The sequence below is a fragment of the Pan troglodytes genome, chromosome 6 (assembly GCF_028858775.2).
Source record: "Pan troglodytes isolate AG18354 chromosome 6, NHGRI_mPanTro3-v2.0_pri, whole genome shotgun sequence".
NCBI classification, from domain to species: Eukaryota; Metazoa; Chordata; class Mammalia; order Primates; family Hominidae; genus Pan; species Pan troglodytes.
In genome coordinates this window covers 26,218,309-26,245,703 of record NC_072404.2, presented here as the reverse complement: position 1 = coordinate 26,245,703, position 27,395 = coordinate 26,218,309, and the positions used below count along the sequence as shown (strand labels likewise).

The window sequence follows — 27,395 nt, the reverse complement described above, 5'->3', positions numbered from 1 at the left end:
CAAGTTCCACATGACTGGGGAGACCTCACAATCATAGCAGAAGGTGAAAGACACACCTCACGTGGTGGCAGACAAGAAAAGAGTTTGTGCAGGGAAACTCCCCTTTTTCAAACCTTCAAATTTCATGAGACTTATTCACTATCACAAGAATAGCACTGGAAAGATCTGCCCCCATGATTCAATTACCTTCCACGGGTCCCTCCCACAACATATGGGAATTCAAGATGAGATTTGGGTGGAGACACAGCCAAACCATACCAGGTGCATTACACTTTATCTTTTCCTTCAAATTATTAAAAGCTCCTTAAGAACAGCTAATCTGTCTAAATGTCTTATTTCATTTTTAATATATCTATCTGTTGGGAGCAGGCCCCAAAATCTGGCCATAAACTGGCCCCAAAACTGGCCATAAACAAAATTTCTGCAGCACTGTGACATGCTCGTGATGGCCTTGATGCCCATGCTGGAAGGTTGTCAGTTTACCAGAATGAGGGCAAGGAACACCTGGCCCACCCAGGGTGGAAAACTGCTTAAACGCGTTCTTAAACTGCAAACAATAGCATGAGCGATCTGTGCCTTAAGGACATGTTCATGCTGCAGATAACTAGCCAGACCCATCCCTTTATTTCTGCCCATCCCTTTATTTCCCGTAAGGAATGCTTTTAGTAAATCTTATGACTGGCTTGCTGTCAATAAATATGTGGGTAAATCTCTGTTTGGGGCTCTCAGCTCTGAAGGCTGTGAGACCCGATTTCCCACTCCACACTCTGTATTTCTGTGTGAGTGTCTTTAATTCCTCTGGCGCTGCTGGGTTAGGGTCTCCACGACTGAGCTGATCTCTGTATCTACCACATTCTGCTTTATTCTCTTCTCTAGGGTAAGAAAAATCACAATACATGGGTATTCAATAAAATTCAATTAATTTAAGCCTGACTCTTGAGAATACGCAATTGAAGGTTATGAATGTGTCACACCTAAGGTGGTGGTAGAAGTCTCTGGCACATGGAAAATGCCTGTTTTAACTTTTAGCTATTTTTTTCAGGTTTTTGTCATTAGAATATTTCTTCTGTTTCTACTGCAAATAACTATCAAAAAGGAAAAGAACAACTAGGATGGCCTCCCCTGTTTATCATTGGCCCTACAATTTTCTAGGAGTAGTATCTTTTTGGAATTATGTAATGTCCTCTGCTAATGACAGTGTATAGATGCTATTACATTTCCTTGGGGGACAAAGTACTGTTGTCTGGAAGCTTTGAGATTAATGTAACATAAAGTAAATAAGGAAGCGTTTTGCATATTCTTAGATTTTTACATTTTTATTTGAAAACAGAGAATTTCATATTGATTAACACCTACTACTAAACAGAATGATGCATTAATTAAATGCCTTGTCCTTACTGTTATAAGCTCTGTTAGAAAAATAAACATCTCACAACACACTACAGTGTCAGCTCTTTAATAAATACATAAAACAGAAGTTAGTAGTCAATCAGAGTTATATGAACAGGTTCATAGTATATTATGTGAAAGTATCATATTCTCCAATATTCTGTATCATTTAAGACAATTTAAGTTACGTATAATTCAAAGCCAGAAATAATAAGAAATATGTTCAGTGATAATTTGCTTCTTTCTTAGAGCTATTTTATATTCAAATATTTAATTTAAAAATATATTCTATATTAATTTTTACAAACGCAGTATTCGTTAGGTGAAACAAAATAAGTTTTTATGTTACTGATAAGTTTAATACATTTCTAATTTTTTTCAGAAGTTCAAGAAACCATAATGAAGTAGCTAATGTAAAATAGTTTAAAAGCTATGTTAAATATACACAAAATGAATTTCTATATTAATATGTGCAAATGTATATTTTCTTATAATTTAGAATTAAAGTACTTTATACTCAATATTCTTAATAAAATTTATGTACCATACTTGTCATTGCGTCGACTTCTTATCAAAATTTCACATTTATCTGTAGGAAAATGTAAAGTTGGTAAAAATTGTTTACACAAATCACACATTTTCCATCCTTGACAATTGCAGTGTTTTTTTTTAAATATTGCTGTATTAGACAATTTTAACTGAAGTAGGTTGTAGAGGCTAGAAACCTGATTAATAGAGCAGTGTTAGACAATTCTAACTGAAGTAGGTTGCAGAGGCTAGAAGAAACCTGATTAATAGAGTTAGCTTACAAAGATAAATTTTATGCAGAAAAGTATTCCAGGTAGATAAAAGAGTAGTGTTATTACTCTCAGGTTTACATTAACAGCTGCCCAGATAGCTGAACAATTATTTCATATAATTCAAATAATTTAAATATGCAGTTTTATAACAGTCGTTACATAAGCTTGAAGTTAAAGTGATCAGAGCCAAGGGGGAAAAACCCACAAATGATAAAGAAGAATAAAAAGTAAGAGGACTCTAGAAGAAAGTTGTTTTTCACAGCACTGATTGTTTTTATCATATTTTTCTCCTGCCATTGATACAAGACATGTAAGATGCTGCAAAACCTAACTATGACAGTTCCATGTAATATTTTTCCAGTTAATTTTGTTTAAAAGTGAGATGATAATATAAAAGGATCTCATATAATAGAATAAAAATAATAAAAATTTGTTAATGAAATGTAGACACACCTACCCATTCTTGTTAGTTAAGTTAGGGTTTGCTGAAATCATTCGCACTCACGTAAAGTATAAATGGGGACCTGAAAGAGCTTTTGTAAACTCAAGATATGCGGGATCTGAGCTGATAATCAGTTAGGCTCCATGTTGAGTTGTGCGTGACTCAATTGTCCTTAAATTTTGCCTTCATATTTTGTCATAAATGGGCTCTCAAATCTTTATAAGAAAACAAAATTTGCCTAGATGCATAAACATTTAGGTAAAGTTGGATTAGTGTAATATTTATTCAAGCATAATTTTAAACACTGCATCTGAAGTGCCAACAGTTGCAAGAAATGTCACAATTTCAGAGATGTTAAATTGAAAAAGTGATGTCTTAGAATCAATGAAATATAAATATGGATATGTATAATCAGTTATACATAAAAATTTGCTATAGAGGAATTATAAAAGAAAAGGAAAATTATTTGAAAGAATGTTAGCTATATCTCAGTGGTCTGCATTGCATAAAATGGAGTTCTTGAGGTCAATATAAATAAGGATAGTTGTAAATTAAATATTGAGTCAACATAACGGAATGCAATCTGCACATGATTGAGCTCCCATGTAACTGTATTTCACTTGATACCTTTATGAAAACATATATATTCCAAATCCTTCAAAATGAAAAGAAGCTCAAACAGTTGTGAAAATTTAGAATTCTTAGATTTTAATGGGTCTGTCTTTGTTCAGGGGCAAAGACTCAAATGAGCTTTAAGATCAATTAAAGATGTCTGGAAATGAAGAACTTCATTATACCATTAAATTCAGTTATTTTTCACTATTAGGCTTATTAAGCTTGAAGCTTTAGGAAATCTCTTGGGAAGAGTGAGTGGAAAAAACAGGAGTAAGAAAAGGAAGAAAAAGCCTTTGAGTCTAATCTACTCTACCAGGTTCCAGGAAGAATATAATTCTACAGAGAAAATTCTTCATAATCTATCATAATATATTTCAGTGTCTGATGGCTGACTCTTGTCTTGCATAAAGATATCTTCAGTGGATATTAAGTAAATATTAAAAATATATTTCAGATTCATTCTTTGAAGGATTGCATCTCATGCATCCACAAATTTTAATGTTGAGTTTTGGAAAATTGCCTCCAGAGTTATCTACTGTGTTTAATCTTAGATTTTTTTTTTGTTATTTTAATAAACCAAAGATAAACTGAACATTTAAGACATAATCAGATTTTTAGTGAATTTTTAAGTCCTCCAGAAAAGTCTATGACTTAATAAATATTAGCAAGTTTCCAAAAATATAACAAATGTTTATAAATACGTGTGCACTGCAGTGCAATGGTGTCCCCAGAGAAATAAAATGCATAACAAAGCAAATGTTATGTTGTAGTGTATGTATGGCACATTTATAAATCATTACATACTTTAGGGCACAAAAATGCTGCAGTACTAAAAGCGTTGTTCAAGTTCTCAATTCTGTTAACAATTTAAAATTTCATTAATTGTGTTTAATATCAATGAATCTCAAAAGGCTCCTGTGGCCGTATTAGTTGAAAATAGACTCTATTTACATACATTATTTAACCTAAGAGTACCCTGTGTTCCCTTACCATTTAATTAATTCTAACTAGTCAAATATTAATTCTCATCTCACAAATCATTACACAGGAAGATATCAATTATTCAAGTAAAATACAAGCCCTACAATCTTTAAAAATTAGCTTTTTAAGTAAAAACAAAAAAGATAAGCACAAGACTTTGCAAGCATAACCACAATCATCGTCTAACATTGAGTTGCCTACAAGGAAGTTTGTCCCTTCCTATGGTAACAGCCTTGGTCCACTATAAAGTTAGTGCAAACAAGTGAGGGTGTAGAAAAAATATAAACCCTTGATTTTTAAGGCTTTCATTTTGTTATACTCTTTTTGGATAATTCATTCCATACGGAAATTTGTTTATTGTTCATAAATATCATAATGTTCATTTCAAAAATTGTCATCATCTTAATGGCTATCTTACGCTTTTTTCTTTTGGAGGGTTGTCAGGCATCCATCCATTTTCCTTTTTAAGAAGAATGTTATGTGTATTAGGCTACTAAACCCAATTTTTACATTATTTTTAGTGATCAAAGGTTTCTTATACAAGTGACTCACAGTACTGAATTATGTCAATCTCTCATTTGAGGAAGGAAATGCAGTTCAAGTTAGCATTGAAATTGCTTGGCTGTAGAGGACATCTAACAGAGCTGCTGTGTTTATTGGCTCCAGAACAACTTATTATAGGTTTTTCAGTTCTCTTTAGGGTAGAATATGAGATGGGGTTAGTCTTCATCAAAATGCAGTATCTAGTACTTTAACTCAAGTGCCGGAAGACAGCAAATCTTGGAAGTTAATTATAAAAAAAAAGATATTTCAGATAGATTCCTTTGTTGTCATGGGCAAAACTGTATATCCACACAGGATTGTTAGACTGCTAGCCAATAAAATCAGACTAAGTCCATAGGGTTAAGGTAAGTGTAAAGAAATTTCCATTGGGGAAGACAGGGCTCATGGCCCGTGTATCAAGGTCTCAAGCTGAGCACTGGAGAACTCCAGGGAACACTGTTCATACAGGCTATGGTGCGAAGGAATTCCCCTGTAGGTATGCCATGCTTCAGTCTCTTAAGAAGCTGATTAGCGTGAAAGACTGGAAGCTAATTATGGACAATTCAGTTTGAATTATTCTTTTCTATTTTGCTTTGAACTTTCCTCATACACTTAAGACATGAGTAAATCACATTGAAAAACATTTGCCAATTGAATATTTTAAAGATTCAAGAGGTAGCATGATATTGTGCAATGAACACTGGCCTGGCAATGAGAAGATAAAAACTCCTTTCCAATGTGGCTACTTTATCACTTGAGTGTTTTTTGAGAAATCGTTTAAGTTTTCTGAGGCTCAGTTCCCTAACTCACTAAAAAGGAGAATTAGCAGCCTGGCATGGTGGCTTGTGCCTGTAATCCCAACAATCTGGGAGGCCGAGGAGGGTAGATCACCTGAGGTCAGGAGTTTGAGATCAACCTGTCCAACATGGCAAAACCCCGTCTCTACTAAAAATACAAAAATTAGCTGGGCACGGTGGTGGATGCCTGTAATCCCAGCTACTCAGGAGGCTGAGGCAGGAGAACTGCTTGAACCCGGGAGGCAGAGGTTGCAGTGAGCCCTAATTGCGCCATTGCACTCCAGCCTGGGTGACAAGAGTGAAACTCCGTCTCAAAAAAACAAAAACAAAAACAAAAAAATAGCTTATTTCTAAGATATCATCTATTCTCCAATTTTGTACTTTTATGAATTCTGGCAAGAAGGGTTGGAGTGATTCTGGGAAAGAACATCCTTAGGCTGCCTTGAAGGGAGAAGATAATATAGCTTTTCATTTAAAAAATGCTGATATCTACTTGCAATCAAAATCTAAGAAAACATTCAAAATGTGGTACTTTGCTTGAGGCAGAATTTCTAACTATCTTGTGAATTAATGATAAGATAAATGAAATGGCCAAACAATCCCTTCAGTTTACCAGGTAAGAAGATACAAAACTCCACACCTGTGCACAATGAAGCTATTCAGGTTTTGATGATACTTTACAGTGTCCCCTATTAACATTCAGCTTTTAAAACTAGTATTCTGATAAAGTGACATTGTATTATTAGTTTTTTATGGCAGTAGTAACTTAGCACTTAATTAATCCAGTCATCTGTGACATATATAAACTTATCCTGTAAAAAAGAAAACAAAACATAAAGGCAAAGAGGAGAGAATGCTGGAATTAGTATCCATCTTGCAAAAATAAGCAAACCATAAACACACATGCATAAAACTACACACTTTAAAAAGCAATAATCTTTTAAGATTAAGGTTGTATCTGTTCACCTCTTGAAAGAGTGAAACACGAATCATTTATTCATCTAGCTGTTCTTGTCTATTCAACCACCAACTGTTGAAGTGTTTGGCAACCTTAGACTATACTTGCCAGATTATTTTTTTCCTCACATGTCCAGTGCAGGGATTACTGTACCCTTGTAGTGACACAATGCTAAACTCTCTCACAGCATTGTTCTCTCTGGGAAGCGTAGGGATAACAGGTACCTGTAAAGTGTAATCAGTGCTCTTCAGAGGATCTACATTCTATGCTGATCTAAATAAGTTATATATTACAGTAAAGTGCTACAACGACACTAGTCTCAAACAGTAGTAAGACACATTTTTCTCTGAAAAAGTCAGCAGCTATGTGAGTCACATCATCATGAGGATGCTTGTCAGTCTTCGTTCGAGTGTACAACCAGCAATTGGCATGACCGTGAGCAATTTGTCTCCTCCTGTGACTTTTAAAATTATAATCTTTAGGAGCAATTATTAACAATTCCAGTTTCCCATTAAGTGTTTAAAAATCTTTTTTTAGAAGTTGCACCTGAAAGTTTCATGAGCATTTAATTTGCTGATATCCATTTTTATTTCTTCAGGCTTCTCACGTCGGTAGGTGACTGCTCTTGTGCAAACACTTTGCAGAATCAACTTATCCTTAATAGAGAAGAAATATTATTATTAACTAAGGGCCTAAATATTGTAACTAGGCAATAACATACTGTTAGCAGTTCTTTTTTAGAATTCACTGACCTTTTTTGAGGCTGACACTCTGTAATCTGATGAGGACTTAATTTTATTACTATTCCATTGTAGTATCACCTGTCTAATGATCAGGACTTTAAGCAACCCAATCAAGAATGTAACTATGAAAATGATGAAAAATATTCTCAAGTAGCTTGGGCTGGAGAAACATTCTGTAATGAAGCAAACAAATAAATGGATTAAAAATTGGAATAAGTAAATCAAAGAGTCTATCAAGTAAATAATGTTCACACCTCAATTAATAGTGCCAAAGATATTTGCAAATCTACATTTTCAAATCAGGGGATTGAAATTACCTTTGATTCAAAACCAAAAGCTCTCTAATTTTTCTTGCGCGTTTACTATGAAAATACTTTCAATAGAAAACCCTCCTTTGGAAAATAGCCATGATTAAGGTATTCAATCATATTATTCCTTTGCAGCTTGATTCTTTAATTGTATTAACTGGAATATGTCCATGTCCCATAACCAAGCATAATTTTATCCAAGACAGAAAGAGGACTAGTTTTTGTGGTGTGTACTGTTGATCACTAAATGGAAAATAGGATTTAAAAAAATTATTGAGCAGTTCTGGGCCTTAGGATATGTTTCTCTTGTTATGCTTGGTCTTCATTTGTTCCATGCCAGTAATGGAAAATAAAGTAAACATCTGCAGAAGCTAAAATCAAAACTACTCCAATAGGTGAATAAATAGTTCTTCAGAAATTGAAGTGTAAATTTTCATTCTTATTATACATGGCTTCTCCAGGAAATAGGAGTGTCCAATTTGGGACAACATGAAAATATCATTCTTCATTTTCATTAATTTACTTTTTACTAGTCTGTTAACTACACCTATTCCATTTGCCTCTAAACATGCACTGTGTATTTTAAGAACAAATAATGCTTAGGACAAAGAATTACTAACTGGAAAAAGAAAAGTTGTGTTAAGAGGAGGGGCATGCTGGATCTCATTTTAGCACCAGATCTTTGGCACACCCTCACAGCCAAAGATCTGGTGCTTGAAAGTCTACAGGCTCTGTTGCTGCCAGAGGCATTACCCTAATCTAACAGGAAGATGGTTGCACAATAGGCGAGTATTCCATGGAACTCACCAGCTGCCCCAGATTCATAAAATTACTTTGTGGCTAAAGAGGTATGTGTTCCCCTCCCTACTCTCCAGAGTTTGGGGACCTCATCCAAAGTTGCAAGGTGTCCCTGAGAGGGCCACTATGGAGGTGACCTGCCAAGGCTTAGCAGAGTGGACCGCCCAACCAATCCTGGGTGATTTGGGTCAGAATTTCCAGTGAGGACTAAGTATGTTTTTGAATAAGGCCAAGCTCAGTGATAAGGGAAAGGGTTCCTCTCAAGTGGGAAGACTTAATTAAGCCTATTTTTTTTTTTTTTTTGTGATAAGGTACTTTGAAAGAAAGGTCAAAGGCTATCCCAGTGCTACAACTGGAATGGAAACACCAAATGCCAGTGCAGGTCTCTGTTGCTACAGGTCTCACAGAGAGAGAATCCAAAATATTCTGCTCAAAGTTGGTGTCTTTTGAGGCCTCCACAGTGACTTCGGGCTCATAACATACATGTCTTTTGTTCTGACAGGCTGTCATTTCCTCTGGTTGATTTAGGACTACTCAATCAGCTAAGGCAGATCATCAGAGGGGGCACGTGGCTTGATCCCACTTACTGGCTTCTCGCCTGGTGGGAGCTCAGCCAGAGAGACTGAAAGGACAGCCTTTAAGTACGACTGAGTGGATAGATAATAGAGGTGCCTAACAAATGCCCTTTCCCTCTCCTTGCACAATAGTTGTGAAGGGAGGGGCGGCCCCTAGCTACTGACACATTTTAGAAATATTTCTAATAGGTTAGAACAGAGGGCATTTTCGGAGCTCCAATCTGCATGCATATTTAAATGCTGTGAGTGGTCAAACATTCATGCCTAGCCCATGCTTTCCTTAGTTTAGGTCAGGCCGGGGCTTTTCCTAAGGAGCTTTAAGAGAATACTTTTTGTAACAACACTTAAGTCAAAGTAGTGTTTACTTAACATAATAAATGACATGTTGATAGTAAGGCCCTATTTATTAGAAAGGCACTTGGCTTTCTGGAGTGATTGCTGCAGCTCCAGCTGGCAGCACATGGGGCTTTTTTCAGAGCCAAGTTCATTATGGGGTAAGATTAGTGTGGATGTGAGGGGAAAAGGAAACAAAACTCTGGAGAAAGTTTACTCTTTTGTGCAGTCTCTCTAAGAGCCGGAATTTTTCTTACAGGTTGGAGAGACTTGAAATAATAGTTGCAATGGGAATGTTTAATAAAGATATAATTTCAAGGTTAGTTTCTAATGCCCGTGGAGTTCCACACCTTACCCCTGTGCAAAGTAAGGTTCTGGGTTCTAAATAACTTTAGTTTTGTTTTGCTTTTGTTGTTGTTTTTTTAAACAGCTTTATTAAGTATCATTGATATACAAAAACTGCACATATTAATGTATACAATATAATGAGTTTGCGATTCAGGTTTTTAAATCTCCCAGAGATGGTACCCTATAACCACTGAGTATGCTTGCTATGGTGTGGCTGAGTGGTTAGTTTTCCCCTCTCATCTACACAGCTGAATTCCCATGCAATGTACTTCCATGGAAAGGCATCCAAATACATTGGCTGTCAAGCCCTCAGTGACCCGGAAATATGAGTTCCCCATGTAAACTCATTTCACTAAGAGATAAAATCTGCGGAGCCATAATTTTCCTTCATAATCCAAACTTGCTTCTAGTTCTGAACTTCCTCATGTCTAATCAATATTTGCTTTCATGTTTCAGGTGAAGCCAAAAAATTCTAAGTAATGATGATCTGCTTTTACAAAATATGTAACTTCAAAAGGGCCATTCCTTCCTAGTACTTTTCATTTTGATAAAAATATAGCTTAAGGATGAATGATTATAAATGTGACATAATGAAAAGGGTACGGAACTTTTAGTTTGAAGATCTTGATCTAAGACATGTATCTTAACATTACTAGTTAGGAGATAGCAGCCCTCATACAAAATTTCCCTGAGCCTCAGTTTCCCCATCTATAACATGGAGATTATACCAATCTCAAAGAGTTGTATGACATTTAAATGAGCCAGTGAACATGAAGGAAGTATCTAAGGTAGAAGATGACACAAAAACACACATTTATTATTATTATAAAGAATAAAGCAATGTTTCATAATTTAAAAATAAAGCCCTCAGTCCTCTTTTTTTTTTTTTTTAAAATGGGGTTTCTCTCTTGTTGCCCAGGCTGCAGTGCAATGGCATGATCTCAGCTCATTGCAACCTCCGCCACCTGGATTCAAGGGATTCTCCTGCCTGTGCCTCCTGAGTAGCTGGGATTACAGGTGCCCGCCACTGCGCCTGGCCAATTTTGTATTTTTAGTAGAGACGGGGTTTCACCACGTTGGCCAGGCTGATCTCAAACTCCTGACCTCAGGTGATCCACCCGCCTTGGCCTCCCAAAGTGCTGGGATTACAGGTGTGAGCCACCACACCCGGCCCAGTCCTTTCTTTAGCATGGTTAATTATGGGTCTTTTGGGGGAACATCATCCTCTACAGACACTCTTCTGTGCTTTGATTATTAAGCTTTGGCCTACCTGAAGTTTGGTCGACATAATGCTGTTGTTCCATGAGAGCACATGAGGTTTTGCACTGATCAAGTATAGCCTGAGACAAATTGTGAGGGTGAAGGCATTGCATACAATTCCTGCAAGGGGAAACAGAAGTGAAAATATTTATTCTTTAAAAAGGTGGTGGACTATAATATTTTCTGCAAGAAAAAAAAAGACAAAATAACAATGCAGAAACAATTCAAATTTTGATTATGTTCATTAGAACTAACTCCATCATTACATCGAAGGATTGCATTTCCAAATGATTTAAATAAATTATCATGCATAATTCTAAAAAACTTACTTGAGCTACTAATCTGAGAAAGTCAATGGTTTAAAATGTTGAATAAAACAAACTGGAAGTTACAGTGTTTAGATTAGAAGTCTTTGTGCAGATCTCAAATTGTTACTGAAAAATTTATTGGCACAAAACAGTAATGTCACCTTCATTTAATATATAACCTTTCATTTATATATCACTTATTTCTAGGGTGCATCACAGACACCATTGTTCTTTATCATTAAAATATTAAAAATAAGGCCGGGCGCAGTGGCTCACGCCTGTAATCCCAGCACTTTGGGAGGCCGAGGTGGGTGGATCACGAGGTCAAGAGATTGAGACCATCCTGGCTAACACGGTGAAACCCCGTCTCTACTAAAAATACAAAAAAAAAAAAAAAAAAAAAATTAGCCAGGCGTGGTGGCGGGCACCTGTAGTCCCAGCTACTCGGGAGGCTGAGGCAAGAGAATGGCGTGAACCCGGGAGGCGGAGCTTGCAGTGACATGTCACTGCACTCCAGCCGGGCGACAGAGCGAGACTCTGTCACAAAAAAAAATATATATATATATATAAAATATAAAACATAGCAGTAACAGCTAACATTTATTCTATGATTGCCATGCATCAAGTACAAAGGTGAGTTTTTTTATATGAATCATTTGATACTTTCACAGATATACAGCAAGGTATTATTACTATCCTCACTTTTGATATCAGGAAACTGAGGCACAGAAAATTATAACAACTTGTCCGAGATCACACTATTACTAAATAGTAAGCTGGGTAGCAGGCAACCTCTAATTTCAAAAAAAGCTAAGGTAGTGAGTGTCCAGATTTACTCTGATGCTTCCACAGCTATCCAGGGGTCAAAGATTTGAATTCAAGTCTTCTAATTCATAGCATTTCTCATTTAATTCTTTTTTAGCATGGCGGTCACAATGTATCTGGCAACGTTTAAGATTAAGGAAGTCAGAACAAAAAAGGACAAAAGTAGCTATTCTTTGTGTATGTTTGGAGTCAAAGAAATCATACCAGTTTTCCTTGCAGGCTGTATAACAGGTGGGGCAGTGTTCACAGAAGCGGCCGATGCTCCTGGGATCGGTGCACTCACACCTTCCACACACACACGTGCCTCTTCCACTGCACACTTGGCCCTTTGAATTGACACAGTGCTGGGCTGCTGCTGAAGGGCACTGGCATCGGTCACCTTCCCAGCCACTGAAGCATTGGCATCTGCCTGCTTCACACTCTCCATGCCCTGTGAGGAAGACACCGCAGGACCTATGTTATCTGGATCACTGACTTTGTAAAGAGTTTTCAACCATGGATTCCTGTATCATCTCCATGGAAACGCACTGACAGTCCAATGAATGGGAACAGCATCACTTTTTCACTGGTCTGACACAAACAGTGCTGGATTTAGGAGGATCTGTTTTCAAAGCTGTTCTACTGTAGATAATCTCCCCATGCTAATGCACTCTGCTAACAAGCACGAAGGGCACCCCTGCTTCAGTGGCTGCCAGACTACTTGAATGTCATTGCATATTCAGTTTTACATTAAAAACACACATATCAAGAAACTGCAAAGGCCAAAGTAACGTTAACTGCCTGACTTGAAATTAGAAAAGATACAGGTATTTGATATGGCTTCCATCACCTATTCTCTCAGTCTTCTGATGTTGCTGAAGGCCTAGGATAACTTTGCAGGACTGTGAGGCAAACTTTTCTAGTGCTTCAGTACTGCTAGTGCCATGTTTAAAGATCAGGTCTCTTGAGAAGTTGAACAATTGCATTCACATCCTCAGTGCATTATTTAGTAAGTTAGCAGAGCAGATCCTCCTCTGTACTGTGAGCTGTTCTTAGATGGTAAATGAAAAAAAGAAAGAAAGATGGTGTGTGTGGTGGGGGAACATTATGCATGTGGGGTGAAGGAAACATAGTTACACATAGTTAAATGGATTTTAGACAGTAAAAGTGTCCAAAACTTAATATGCCAGTGTGCACTAGAAATCGTCAAAAGGGGGTACATTTCACATAATGATATAGGAATTCTGAAGCTTAGCTAGCCACAAACCAACCTTCCTCTTTTCTCCCTCTCTCCCTTCCTTCCTCCTTTCCTTTCTCCTTCCTTCCCTCCCTTCCTTCCTTCTATCGCTCTCCCTTCCTTTCCTTTCTTAGCTCCCTCTCTCTCTTCTTTTATTGCTGAGCACCTCACAGGGTAATTGTTCCACAGATTCTACTGTAGGACCAGCTCAATTTGCTAAGTGTAAAACTAATGAGGTCCAGGCCAGACAAATGTCGGCCAAACCCTCTGTGCTGTGCAGGCTTATGCTGACTCCTCGCCAGCAGGCCTGTGAACATGTGTTTTTATTCCCAAAGGAGACTAGTGGAGAAAGTACATGTCAGTTACAGTCTGCACTTACACAGAAACAATTCAAAGCAGATTCTCAACTGCTTGTGGGTCAGTAGTATCATACTCGTATAGAAAAGCTAGTACATTCGATATTTCACTGCAAACAGAGACTGGGACAAATACGCAAATGTATTTGAAACCCTCTTGAGAGATTGACAGCTGTGGGACGTGACTTCAGAAAATTCTTTCTCTTCACTGTAAAACAATATTTTTCCTCCCTATAAAATACAGTAGACAACTGCTGGTTCATTCTGAAGTCATCTATAATCCATCCTACCCATGATGTCAGTTACAGTTGAATAAATGTTTGTATATTAAGATATTCTATGTATGTTATAGAATAAAAAGACAATTTTCCATTGCACATTTAGGTGATACAGGCCAAATTTTCAGCTGAGACTACATTATAGCATTTATTTTTTATAGGTTTGTTACGCCCCATATGCTTATGATGACATGTTTCCATTCGTCAATAATTTAACAAATATTTATTTACTAAAATGCAAATACTAAAAAGATGTTTTTCTCAACGAGTAAATTTAGCACATTGTCACAGGAAAATTATCACAGAACTCAGATGACAGGTAGTTTATTTAATTCATTTAAAAACAGTATTTTGTTTTAGTTTGCTAATGTTGATTAGATTTTCTGGAATCTAACCTGTAGGTGGCAGTAAATTGAATGGCCCAAGAGTAATCTTCGTATTTTTATTTTAATTTATTTCATGTTTAAAATTTGGTCTGTGTGTGGCCTCAAGGACGAATCTTTTAGATTACTTAGTAAGGCAGTATTTTCTTGAAGAATGCTGTCCTTTGGCAGTTTTGTTGCTGGTGGTGGCCCAAAATAAACTGGAGAGGCTTAAATTACTGCCAGCTTAGAATACCATTTATAATAATGCATTAAGGATTTTCATATGAATGAAAAGTATACTCTTATAGCTCACTCCCCATCATCCTGACAGAAATAAAATCCTCTGAGCAAGTTGGAGGGAGTGACCATTTACCAGAATGAATCAGATCCTTCTAGAAGAATACTCTGATTCTTCTGGAAAATGTGTCAGATATCATCAGCATTTCCTTTTCTGGTATATTTCTTTCCAAGATCAAGGAAAGCATGAGAATAACAATTAATTTTAGGTTTTTGTTTTGAAGCATTTCCTGTATAAAATAGGTTAAGATATAAATATCAAAATCACGTACTATAAATCTGTTGCCATGCCCTAATTTCATGGACTTTGAAACTTTGAATAACAAATTCAGATTCAGTTTTGCTAATTTATAAACATGTGATTTAAAGATACTTTAACGTCTATGCTGGTGTAATAGTGACAAGTAAAAGCTGCCTGTATATATTTATACTCACCAGCACACAGATTTCCATGGTGATATGGACAAGAAAAGTCATCCTTTTCACAGTATTTTCCATACACTTTTCCAAGCTTAATTTTGTGACATGAACATTTCCCACAGACACAAACTCCTCGACCACTGCAAACAGGTTGATCCTTGTGTGACTTGCAACTCTCAGAAGAAAACTGATCTTCATCAAAATGACATTTATTCTCATCACACTGGAAACACTTGGAATCTAGAAAAGTTTCATCTACACACTTTCCTTTAGGTCCTCTGTTGTCCTCACACTGACAGCTGCAGTTTCTGTGTATATGAATTTTAGCGGTTTCATTAAAACCAATAGGTTTGATTATTGCATAGTTTTTTCCTCCTGTGACATCACATTTTTTCATTGTAACTGTTACATTGAAAAGAACCTAAATTTAGGAGGAAAAAGGAAATATATTTATATACCTTAATTATTTTTAGTACCAATATTATATCTGTTAATAACTGAATTGATAAGAAACCATCTTAGAGAAATTAACGATATTTGTAAAAGAAACACATGTAATCTCTTTCATATATATGCAACATCTCTTTTTAAAGTCATTTATTTTCCAATGAATGAACTTGAGAGTTAAAGAATATAATAACTAGTAATCCCTATATTGCACCATTAAATAGACTTGAGTGCAAGCCTATTTGAAGCATCTACCCCATCACTGATGATTAATTTCTTAGCAAACATGAGAAAGAATAGGCCATTTTCTAAATTCAGCCATTAAAATGTGGGGTACCGAATATTTGACACTAGAGATAGATCACATAAACCCAAGTAAAGGGCTTCTGCTCTACTGGTTTAAAACCCTGAGATGAAGCCTGGCACGATGGCTCACACCTGTAATCCAAGCACTTTGGGAGGCTGAGGCAGTTGGATCACTTGAGGTCAGGAGTTTGAGATCAGCCTGGCCAACATGGTGAAACCCTATCTCTACTAAAAATTCAAAAATTAGCTGAGCATGGTGGCGCGCACCTGTAGTCTCAGCTACTTGGGAGGGAGGCTGAGGCAGGAGAATTGCTCGAACCCAGAAGACAGAGGTTGCAGTGAGCCGAGATTGCACCACTGCACTGCAGCCTGAGTGACACAGCGAGACTCTCTCTCAAAAATAAATAAATTAAATAAATAATCAAAACCCTGAGATAAGATGTCCAAATGAACAATTTTAATTTTGTTCCTATTTTCTAGGAGCCCAAGTAAAGTTTCGGAGTTAAATTTGAGTTTATACAGGGTTTCAGTGGAGGAAAACCTGTGGCTTTCTCTGATGTTACTCAAAAGAAAAATGTTTAGGACTCTCATTTTCAAATCTTAAGACCTCAACGCAGGTTATCTATTTGTCTCCGTGGAAGAAGATAGCCCAGAACTAAGGAGCTGTGCTGGCAGGAATTGGTCAAATGTTTTCTTTTTCTCTATTTCTTCTTTTTGCACAACACAATTGATTCAATATGTCTATTTATATTTGTTGGCTCACCTTACCATCTTTAGGTACTTTGGTAAATAAGAAGGTATATTTCTTTCACGTTGGATTGAGATCCATTAAAATTTAAAATTAATTTGCGCTGAGCTTTTTGGTTGGAATATATATCTATGATATAATAATATAAAGTATCTAAATTTGGCTTATATATACATGAAACATTAGAATTTATTCCATAATATTAAAATCAATACAGTTGGTGTTATGCTTAAAATGCTTTTGTCTTTGAGAATGCTGAAGCTTAACAGATACATAAGTTAATGTGGCCACTGCCATCTCTAACAGTAGATCATACTCTGGGGTTTCTATAATTAAGAGGTCATATGACTATTCCTGAGAGTTAAACTATTTATACTACTCAATTGAAAATGAAGGAAAGATGGCATGTAAGCAAATGAAAAGAAAAAAAACAATGTAAAAGCTAAGAAAAACCATTCTTCCAAAATGAGATTTTGAAGGAAATAACTATTTCTAAGACAGTAACCGTTTTTTCATAAAGTAACTTAGTGCTATATTTGCTAGTAAAAAGTTTTCTCTGTAGTTTTAATGAAAAGCCAAAGTGCATTTTGCAAACTGGTATATGATGTCCTTTGAACAAAATCCACGGAGTGATCGTAGAAGAAACCACAGAATTAGAAACTTGCAATAATTAATTTAAAATACACAGCTCTAAAATTCCTAAGATAGAAAAACACATTCTAACTAAAGAGAAGATTCTCTTTTATTCCTTTTTAGAATCTTCTATCACTTTCAATAACTTTTTCCTTTTTTCTATAGCATGACATTACATAATTAATCATCATAGCACTTTAGATTAAAAGGGGTTGGAAATCTTCTAGTCCAAGTCATTCATTTAAAAATGAGACAATGCCTCATGACGTAAATGACTCACTCAAAATCACTTCACCCAACAAAGACTCCCTTAAAGAGTATGCTTCTTTGTGTTACTCTCTCTGTTGTGCCAATCCTTGGAGAATCTCTATCTCCTCTGGTGCTGTTTCCTGATACTGTTACAATCTGGATCTCTCTCCTTTACATCCCATTTTTTTTTTTTTTGGTAAATGATGACTCTTCCCATTTTGTATTGTTCTTAATAAATTTCACTACCTCCTTCCAGATAATTTAGATAATTATGAGTGTACTGGGGCAATCACAAAGTGAAAGGTTTTGAAATTCTTAGCCTTTATCAACTGTTCTATCATTCCCATTCTTTTCTGTGGTATGTGACTTTCAATTTTACATTTACTTTGAGAATTTGTGAATATGAAATCAAAAAGACATTATCATTATTATAAGTACAGACACTACTTATTTGAGAATATGTGATTTCCTAATTTATACCGGTCATGACACCTAAGTTTAAAGTTACTATTGATACATAATTGTTTCATATTACACACACACGCACACACATATACATATTAAAACCTGAGAGTTGGAGAGAACAATCAACTGAGCTAAAACAAGTAGGAACTTTGAGGAGAGACAATGAAAGTTTCCTTGAAGTATAAATAAGATTCTTAGAGTCAGTAGTAAGTAAAATTTTTCAGAATGGTTTGCTTTTTCTGTAAGAAAGTATGCCAGACAACTTAGTTTATTTTAAAAGGGAAAAATGCACACCCACATACTTCATCATTGCTCGTCACGTTTCTGCATCCTTCCATGCCTGGCTTTCTGGACCCGTCTGGACAGATGGCGGTAATGTTAAAATAGACGCCTTGTACCTGGTTTTCCACCTGAACTTTCACTTCTGAAATGAGCTTCTGCAGAGACATTATTTTTAAATTACATACGAGAGTAGTTTCAAATGTCAGCAACAAAGCAGAATCAAGCTTATTAAATCATTATAGATTTAATTTTAACTAGATCAAACAGTCTGTTTCTATAAAAGGATGAATAAAAACAGTGTTTCCACATAATGACCCAATTATATTTGAAATACATAAGAAATACTGAAGGATTAGATTATCTGCATTCAAATTGTTCTATTTTTTTTTTACATATTTCCATGACTGCATTTTGAGCCCTTCAAAGATATTTATCAGTCTGTTAACAAAACAGTCATTTTTAATCCAGTAATAACTATATTTTATGATAAAATGTAATTAAACCTTGAGAACACATATATCATCACAAAGGGTAAATCTTGACACCTTAAAATGTGGAAAATGCTTCTGCCATATAAAGCTGCTAAAGAAATATTTTTGTTTCAAACAATTGAGACTATCATGATAGCTAAAATGACTTATTGACACAGAATTGACAAGTACATTTTAGGGAGGCCATTTCTACACTGAAGGAGCAAGAATTACTGGACAGATATGGTTCTATAAGGCTCTCCAAGAATGGCTTAGAATTTTTCCCAAGTCCTTGGGACTTGTTTGTGTCAGTCAAGCTTGCTGCAATCCTTAATACCAAAATAGGGCCTCTTACTGGGCAGAAAACCATTCATTCATTTATTCACCCATGTATACACTCATTCAATAAATATCTATTTAATCTCTATTGTGTGGCAGGCACACACTAATTTCTTTCATTACAATCTTCAAATTCCAAAGGATCCAGCTACCTTTAATGTATACTTCAGATCTGTGTGCATTTTATTCCATACAACTAAGAGTCTACCACATGCAAAAATCCTTCACTTGCAAAAAAAAAAAAAAAAAAAAAAAAGGAAAAATGAAGTATGTGCCTAAAGAAAGAGAGTGAGCAGCGGGTTATGAAAAGAAAAATAATTTCCAGTGGCTTCTAATTCTTTACTTGAGTGATTTCTCTTCTTCAATGGTATAATCAACAAAGAAACACGTGCTTACTGACAAATAATTGATCATGGAATTCTGGTAGCGTATCTTTAGAACAAGAGACTTCCCTCTAATTTCTCAAAGTAAATATTATTTACAGTAGGTAAGACTATGTCTTCCAGAGAGCTCATACACACTGCAACAATTGATTGTATAATTTTGGTAAATCAATATAAACTTCCAGTGGTATACAAAGATGTTCATATGTGGAAAACCGGCAGATCAGAAGGAAATGCCTAACGGAATGAGCATCCTCAGTTTACCCTTCTAAAATTCTGCTTCTCTTAAGATCTTAGTTGGCCTGGTGTGGTGGCTCACGCCTGTAATCCCAGCTCTTTGGGAGGCTGAGGCAGGTGGCTCACTTGAGATCAGCAGTTCCAGACCAGCGTGGCTAACATGGTGAAACCCTGCATCTACTAAAAATACAAAAATTAGCCGGGTGTGCGTGATACGCCTGTAATCCCAGCTACTCTGGAGCTTGAGGCAGGACAATCACTTGAACCTGGGAGGTGGAGGTTGCAGTGAGTCAAGATCTCGCCACTGCACTCCAGCCTGGGCAAGACAGAGTAAAACTCCATCTAAAAAAAAAAAAAAAAAAAAAAAAAAAAAAAAAAAAAGAAAAGGAAAAGATCTTAGCTAGTTAGGCCAATGTTTTTCAAGCCTGATGTGAAGAAAAATCCTTAAAATTTTGCCCAGTTTGGGGATTCAGAAATCCAACCCCAGACATAATCTTGAGCTTCCCTTTTAGTATCTAATAGGTACAGAGGCAGATTCTATATAATTCTTCAATGGATTGTGAATTGATTCTGTTGGACTGTGAAGACAAAATGAAAGTTTAGAAGATTTTTGATAATATAAACATATATAAAATAATAACAGAATTCCAACTTAAGGAGAGTAGTTAGCCCCAGTAAGTTTTTGTTGGATTTAATATTATTTTTCCACTGTTTACGGTTGATCAGAACTACACTGGGCTAAGGCATTGCCTACCTATGCTAGGCAAAATAACCAAATGTTGCTGTCTTCTTTGCCACTGGGGCAGTCTGACACACAGGTAAAAATCTGTAAATTTATATACTTTGTTTGGAGTAATAAATGGGTTCATACTAAAGAATTTAGAGTGGTTTCTTACAGCATAAGCTCTTGTCTTATTTTGATTATTCTTGGGAACAGACTACTGATGGGAATGAATTGTAGACACATTTGATTTTCTGTGATAAGTCCCTCTTCAGTCTCACTGTTCTTTTTTGTAACAGTGAGAAAGATGTAATTTAAGATGCTCTTCCTTATTTTACTCAACGTACTTTTCAGACATAGAAAACTATCCTCAGTGAAAACAAATCAAGCAAGGTTTATTTTCCTTTTAGAAGATGAAAGTTTAAACAAGTTCTTAATTTTTTTTTTTTTTTTTTTTTTTTGAGACGGAGTCTTACTCTGTCACCCAGGCTGGAGTGCAGTGGCGCAATCTCGGCTCATTGCAAGCTCCGCCTCCTGGGTTCAAGCCATTCTCCTGCCTCAGCCTCCCGAGTAGCTGGGACTACAGGTGCCCGCCACCATGCCCTGCTAATTTTTTTTTAGTAGAGACAGGGTTTCACCGTGTTAGCCAGGATGGTCTCGATCTCCTGACCTCGTGATCCACCTGCCTCGGCCTCCCAAAGTGCTGGGATTACAGGCATGAGCTACCGCGCCCGGCCTAAGTTCTTCATTTTATATATTGTGTCTACTTCCTGCCTTTCTCTTTTGTGCCCGAGCTAAAGGAAGGTGCTGTCTGGAGAAAACGAGAAGAGAAACCAGAGGTTTTTCCACAATGCTTTGGCTACAATTTAACTATTGAACTCTGCATGTTAGGAAGGGAGTCAGAGAATTTGGGAAAGAGACTCTATAGTTGGCCCATAAATTCAAGGTAGCATAAAGCATATCTTTTGACACACTGTAAAACAATGAAAAACAGGTGGTATCGCAGAGGAGGAAGCACCTGAGGCTTGAAGTAGAGGAACACCTGGATTCTGATCCCACTTTCTTCTGCTTATTAGTTGAACAACCTTTGATGAGTTTGTTTCACTTTCCTGAGTCTTGGTTTCTACTAATATACAATGTGGGTACTAACCACCTGCTTTATAGGTCAGGTGTGAGGACTAAATGAGGTCATGTATGTAAAGTGACTGGATCTTAGTGGTAAAAAAGTAGCAGTCACTATTATCACAACATCTTAACAGAGGTGGTTCTATTCAGGAATGACGCAGGTTGAAAGAACAGATGTTTCTTTAAATTCTTTGCATTGAGGCATTCACTCTTCATAGGACTGATGACAGCATACAACCATCAACTCAAGAAAACAGAATATCTACTGAGGTGATTCTTTTAATCAAACTCTTTTGATAAAAATGCTAAAATAATTGTTGAACAATCAAGTGGTTGATCATAGAGACCCCAACCGACTTCTCTTAATAATTGCTATATCCCAGATAGTTTAACTGCCCTGGCAGATTATTGCCTTACGTAACTGTGGACTTCTACTTTATCATTACGGCATAGGAAATGATGCAATTTCATGGTAATAATATACATTCTATAGCTATGACTTGATGATTCACTGAGCACTGGATGTAGAAGGAAATTTAGGTAGCCTCTAGCCCAATCTCTGTTGACTGTCAATGAGAAAAGTGAGGCACAGAAAGCAGAAATGACTTTCCCAAAGCAAAAAGCTAGTTAGTGGTAGGGCCAGGGATGAACTTCAGATTCCTAATTCCTAATCTAATATGCTTTCTACTCCTCCTCTCGAGATGACATGGCACTACTTGTACCTTGTCACAGAAATTGAGGTAAAAATTTTATTTAAAAAATTGCATCTAATATATACATACCTGATAGGCTTCCACTACCAAATTATTGAGGTTTGCAGCCTTTGATTCTATTTCACCAGCAATGGTGCCCGGCAAGAGGGGTAGAAGATCCTATAAAACATATCAGTAGCATTTAAACAATGACAATAGTATGTAATGGGTTAGCAACCAACAAATAGTAAATATTTTTGTAGTTATCAGTTGAAGGTGAACCATTAAATGAATGAAAACCTATAAGACACAAGAAAAATATAAGCAACCTAGTAGAGCAGCCAGAACATATACCCATGTAGTGGTTGTGTGTGTCTGTACATGTGCATGACTGTGTGTGCATCCGGAATCACTGTACATGATGACCTAAAAATCCAATCGAAATGCAGATGAGCATCTCCCAAATTTCTTCCATGGAATGTAAAGCCCAAGAGATTTTAAACATACAAAAGTTTTGAGGGCAAATAAGCTTGGGAAGTTCTGCATATGGTTTCTTCCACTTAGAAACATAAAATGCACATTTGCAAATTAAAAGTTTCAGAGTAGGCCTGCAATCTAGAAATGATTTAACATTATTTAATGCAGCATTTCCCAAAACTTCTTTAGTTAGGAAAAATCATAGTCACAAGTGGAAACTTCATGGGGTATGTGTTCTTGATGGATGCTGCTTATTATGGAGAAGACCGTAGGTATTTTTAGGGAGAATGAGCAAAGGCTTTAAAGGTCTGCATGAATCGAAGATGAAGCAAAAATAGAAAAAAGCCAATCTGACTAAAGGGCACATATTTATAGGAAATCAGATGGTAAAAGTTTTGAAATCCATTTATTCTTGCATTTTATCCTATTCACAAATATCCTTAAGTTCCTGCTGGATGCCAGCCATTACTTAGACACTAACAACTTGGTATCTCAAGTCATAAGGAAAAATGTATCATTTATAGATTTTAAAAATTCATTTATTAGACTTTTATTGAGCTCCTACTTTATACACTTTGGAGATGCCAAATCACTAGGTCACATAGTTTCCACCCTTAAGGATCTCACAAGCATATAAATGACAATTTCTTCACTAAACACTGTACATGTGAACACGTGAAACAATAGAGATGTGCACAGACCCTAATGAAAGGGATACCTGGCCAGCATTTGAGAGCTGGGGAAGGTTGCCAAGGACTATTTTCTGGAGGAGATGACTTATAAGCCATGCCTTAAAGTATGAGTAAGAGTTAATAAAGTAATGAGGGAGAAGGGCTTCCAGACATGAGAAGCGAGGGTGGGCAGCAAGAACAAAGGCACAGAGGAGAGAAACAGCCTGGCTGAGTGTTTGTGCACAGGAGGATTAGAAGCATGGCCGGAGGGATGAGAAGCATCCCTGCAAGGCAAGGAACAGTGGGGCAATGAGGCCAGAAAGGCAAGCAGAGACATGGCCTCATGTGCCATCTTAGAGATTTGGTCCTCTAATTCAGAGGGCACCGCTGAAACCTTTTACTCAAGGGAGTACTGTGGTCACACTTGTGACTTCAATAGATCATTCTGGCAGCCAGATGGAGGATGGATTATCAGCCATGAGGTTGTTAGAACCCAGGTGAAAGGTGATTGATAAAAAAGATCTCTAGGCAGTCAAAGGAGGTGACTACAAGGGCATGCATGGGGCTCACACTGGAGCTTCCCAGGCTTTGGAGCCAGTTGATTCTGACTTTGTGCATAATTTAGTTAATAATAAACCTGGTTTTATGGTTTATCAGTTAATGGCAAATTTTTAAAGGAATAGGAAGAAACTGCTAGAGCCAATAATGCTGCCAAGAAATAATGTTAGAGAAACAGCAAAGAGGAAGCAAAAGCTATAAAAAGCTGCATGGTATTTCAAAGTAAACTATTAAGCTTAGAGGTTAAGAGCAGAGGATTTGGGTTGTTAGAAACCCTTGGGCAAATATTTAACCTCCCAAAATATGATTCCTCATCTTTAAAATGGGCATATTAAGATGACTGCCCTCATTTTTATGAGTTGCTAAGAGGATTACATTAATAAGTATTTACAAACTCAATGCCTGACAATAGTTAAGTACCCAATAAGTGGAAGCTGTTACGATTGCTAATAAAGTGGTTTGGGCCATTTAATTTTGGCCAGAGTCCTACTTCTGCAGATGTTAGTTTGTTGTTACCTTAAAAAGTGGTTCCATGGTATATACATTTGGGGAAACAAGGAATTAAATAAAGTTTCACTAAGTCAGACACAGAAAGAAAAATAGCACATGTTCTCACCCAAAAGTGGGAGCTAAATAATGTGTATACATGATGTAGAATGATAGATAATGGAGACTTGGAAGGGTGAGGGCCTGGGAGTGGGGTGGATGATGAGAAATCACTTAATGGGTACAATGTGTGCTATTCGAGTGACAGACACCCTGGAAGCCCTGACTTCACCACTACACAATCTACACATGTAACAAACTTGCACTTGTACTCCATACATTTACCCTAAATAAATAAATAAAGCTTCACCATAGATTTCCAAAGGAAGAAGTGTTATGATTAAAGTAGTGCTTTCAGATGATAAGGTAGGAAGGTAATAGGGAAACTGGTAGGGGGAACACCAGCTTGTGGCAAATGGAAATGGGTTCAAGTATTTATTGAAGCCAAAAAAATGTAATTTCTCTGCAGTTTTGAAAAATAAGTAGAGGGCACTGGGGACTGGCCACTGAGGGGAAATGTATAATTAGGGAGCAAATGGGAGAAGCAAAGATAGCAAAGGAGATGAGGGAGACCAAGTAAACAGAGATGCGCAATGAAAATTAGGGTGTCATAGCTTCATGAAAATGAGAACAAGAGAGTTTCTAGGAAGAAAGAGCCTTAAAGATTGTGAAAAGAAAGCTATAACGGGGTTGCAGAGGAACAGTTCTATGCTGGGGGGTCCATGGCACCTCCAGTGTGACACAGTTGCTGTCTATTTTGCTTGAGGGTCTCACCTGGCCCAAAAGACTCCAGACACCACCAAGATTATTCTTATGTGTGAAGGCTTTGACTGGCTCAGACACTTCGATGGCCCCTTTTGGTCCATTATTGAATGACCTAGACCAAAGCTAGGTGTGTCAGTGCTATTTAGAATTAAGCTGATATTCTCTAACTTTAACCTGTTATGAGGATGTGCTCATGTACCAGAATAAGAAAAAGCAATCTAGACATGCAAGATGCAGAGATGGATTGTGAACTACTTTTTGCCTGATAAGTCTTCTCCACTATTGTCACATTTGAGACCACCCTAAGCATCAGGCTGGACTCAAGTGTATCCAATACAATTCTCAGTTCTCAGATTTGGTTCTAGATGTTACAAACCTAAATAGAATTTGTACTTAAATGCTAAGTTTAGACATTGTAAAGGATACTTTAGTAATACAATATAGAATTTAGATTGTACAAAGTATAATAATTCCAGAATCCTTATCTGTGGTTCTAAAGAAATGTCTTAATTTCAATTACCAATGAAAAAAATTTAATTTTCACATTTTCAGAGTTAACATACCTTATACCAATGAAATTGCTTTCCTTGAACTGCAAAGATGACATTAATGTTGTTGTCTATTAATTTCTCTGAAAGTTGGCCTAGTGAGGGATGTTCCTGTAATGAATAATAAAGTAAATAAGGGAATGAAATTTCATAGCTCCATCCTATTCAAACATCTAGTATGAAGAAAACTGTATGACTTACATAAAATTGTACCTGGGAAGGACTATGGTTTTACTAGAGACATTTAAATTTTTGAAAACATAACATCAATATCCATGTATTAAAATATTTATAGACAAAAGTCCCATAAAAACCTGTAACTTAAAAAGATGAAGAGAGCTGAATTCAACTAACTAACAAAGAGTGAACAGCATCTCTTTAGATTAACACTGGACTCCAAATGATGTAACTGACAGATAATTTAATATTCAGAAATAGAGACACGTTAGTGGCAATCACATTCTAAGGTGAAATTCAGTTACAAGTATTGAACTGCAAATATGTATGCATGTATATGTATATGCCTATAAACATATATATACACATACACATTCAAACATCCACATATACTATATATACACATTTGATATATAACATGATATAGTTATATAACATGATATAGTAACGCTCTTGAAGCAGAAAATGCTCTACTCAAGTCCTAGGTTTGTCACCTTACAACAAAAGTTCTCAATTCCATCTTCTGTAATATGTGAATGATACCTGCCTTCCATGATTGCTGGCAAGATTAAAAAGATAATAATAGTATGTGAACTATTTAGTGCATTTTCTTGCATGCAGTAAGTGATCAAAACTAATAGCAATTCTGATTCTTATTTCAACTGCTTATACAAGGTATAGATTACAGATTTCTCAACTGATCATTATGCTCAATATTTTTGTTGTATGATATATTTTATACCTGCTTTACTTTGATAAATAAAATTTATGTTGTGCCAACTTTGGCACTCTTTGTGGTAATGAGAAAGTTAGAGAAGAGTAGGAAAATTGAAATAAAATTTAGTTTAGAGAACATGAGAAATCTGATGATTACATAAATGGCTATCTAGAGTTATATAGTTAGGTATATTATCGGTAATATTTTTTCTATAAATACTCTTCTAGAAATTAAAATGATTGTCTCGAATAACAAGTTCATAGCTAGATACTTATCAGAGAGATGATGTTAAAGTTCACTGGCAGTAGTCTCTCCTCATTCACTGGTGCCTAATGGCATAAGCCAAAGATTAGTATGTAACTGAGCCCAATTAGTATCATAACATTTAAGTTCAAATTACTCCATAGTTTTTGCTTCCCACTGCACTCTCCAATGTTAACTGTATTTTCTTTAAGGAAAAATCCTGTTAAACCATCTTGGTAAACATTTCTGTATTGTGACAACTATGTGAACTTGGTAAAAGGGCTAGACTAACTAGTTTCACTTATAACGTAACTTCTAAGTAACAACACTTTATTTCTCTGTCATCTATAATTGTTGTGATAGAAACAAATCAAATTTTCATGAGTTGCCTTTACACATGATATGAAACCAACTAATGAAGAAGCTTAAAAAGTATTAACACGTGGGTCTGCATAAGAAAAGTTTTTCTCAGAGCAATTCTTAAGAATATAATTTTAAAGCAATGGAAAAAAAACTCCAAAAACACAAATTCTGCCAGCTAAATTCTTATTACTTGTTCCTAATAAAAGGCATAATCTTAAAATAGATTGATGACAGTTTGCATAATGCTAGTGAATAAAGAGAACAAGCAGAGGCAAGG

At 36.2% G+C, this 27,395-nt stretch overlaps 1 protein-coding gene across 9 annotated transcripts in view; it reads right to left on the bottom strand.

The window, feature by feature from the left end:
• Positions 1-1,288: 1,288 nt before the first annotated feature.
• Positions 1,289-27,395, bottom strand: part of ITGB8 (integrin subunit beta 8) — an 85,527-nt gene continuing 59,420 nt past the window's right edge. For 8 of the 9 annotated variants that reach the window (XM_063815258.1, XM_063815256.1, XM_063815257.1 and 5 more), the window contains 8 exons: positions 25,633-25,728; positions 22,143-22,232; positions 18,106-18,240; positions 14,971-15,376; positions 12,228-12,453; positions 10,901-11,010; positions 7,278-7,441; positions 6,417-7,181 (listed from right to left, as the gene is read on the bottom strand). In XM_063815258.1, the coding sequence (XP_063671328.1) occupies positions 7,059-7,181; positions 7,278-7,441; positions 10,901-11,010; positions 12,228-12,453; positions 14,971-15,376; positions 18,106-18,240; positions 22,143-22,232; positions 25,633-25,728 (1,350 nt within the window). In that variant the 3' untranslated portion in view covers positions 6,417-7,058. Of the gene's footprint in view, positions 7,182-7,277; positions 7,442-10,900; positions 11,011-12,227; positions 12,454-14,970; positions 15,377-18,105; positions 18,241-22,142; positions 22,233-25,632; positions 25,729-27,395 lie in introns of all 9 variants that reach the window. The other variant, XM_016945523.4, reaches the window with a different exon arrangement.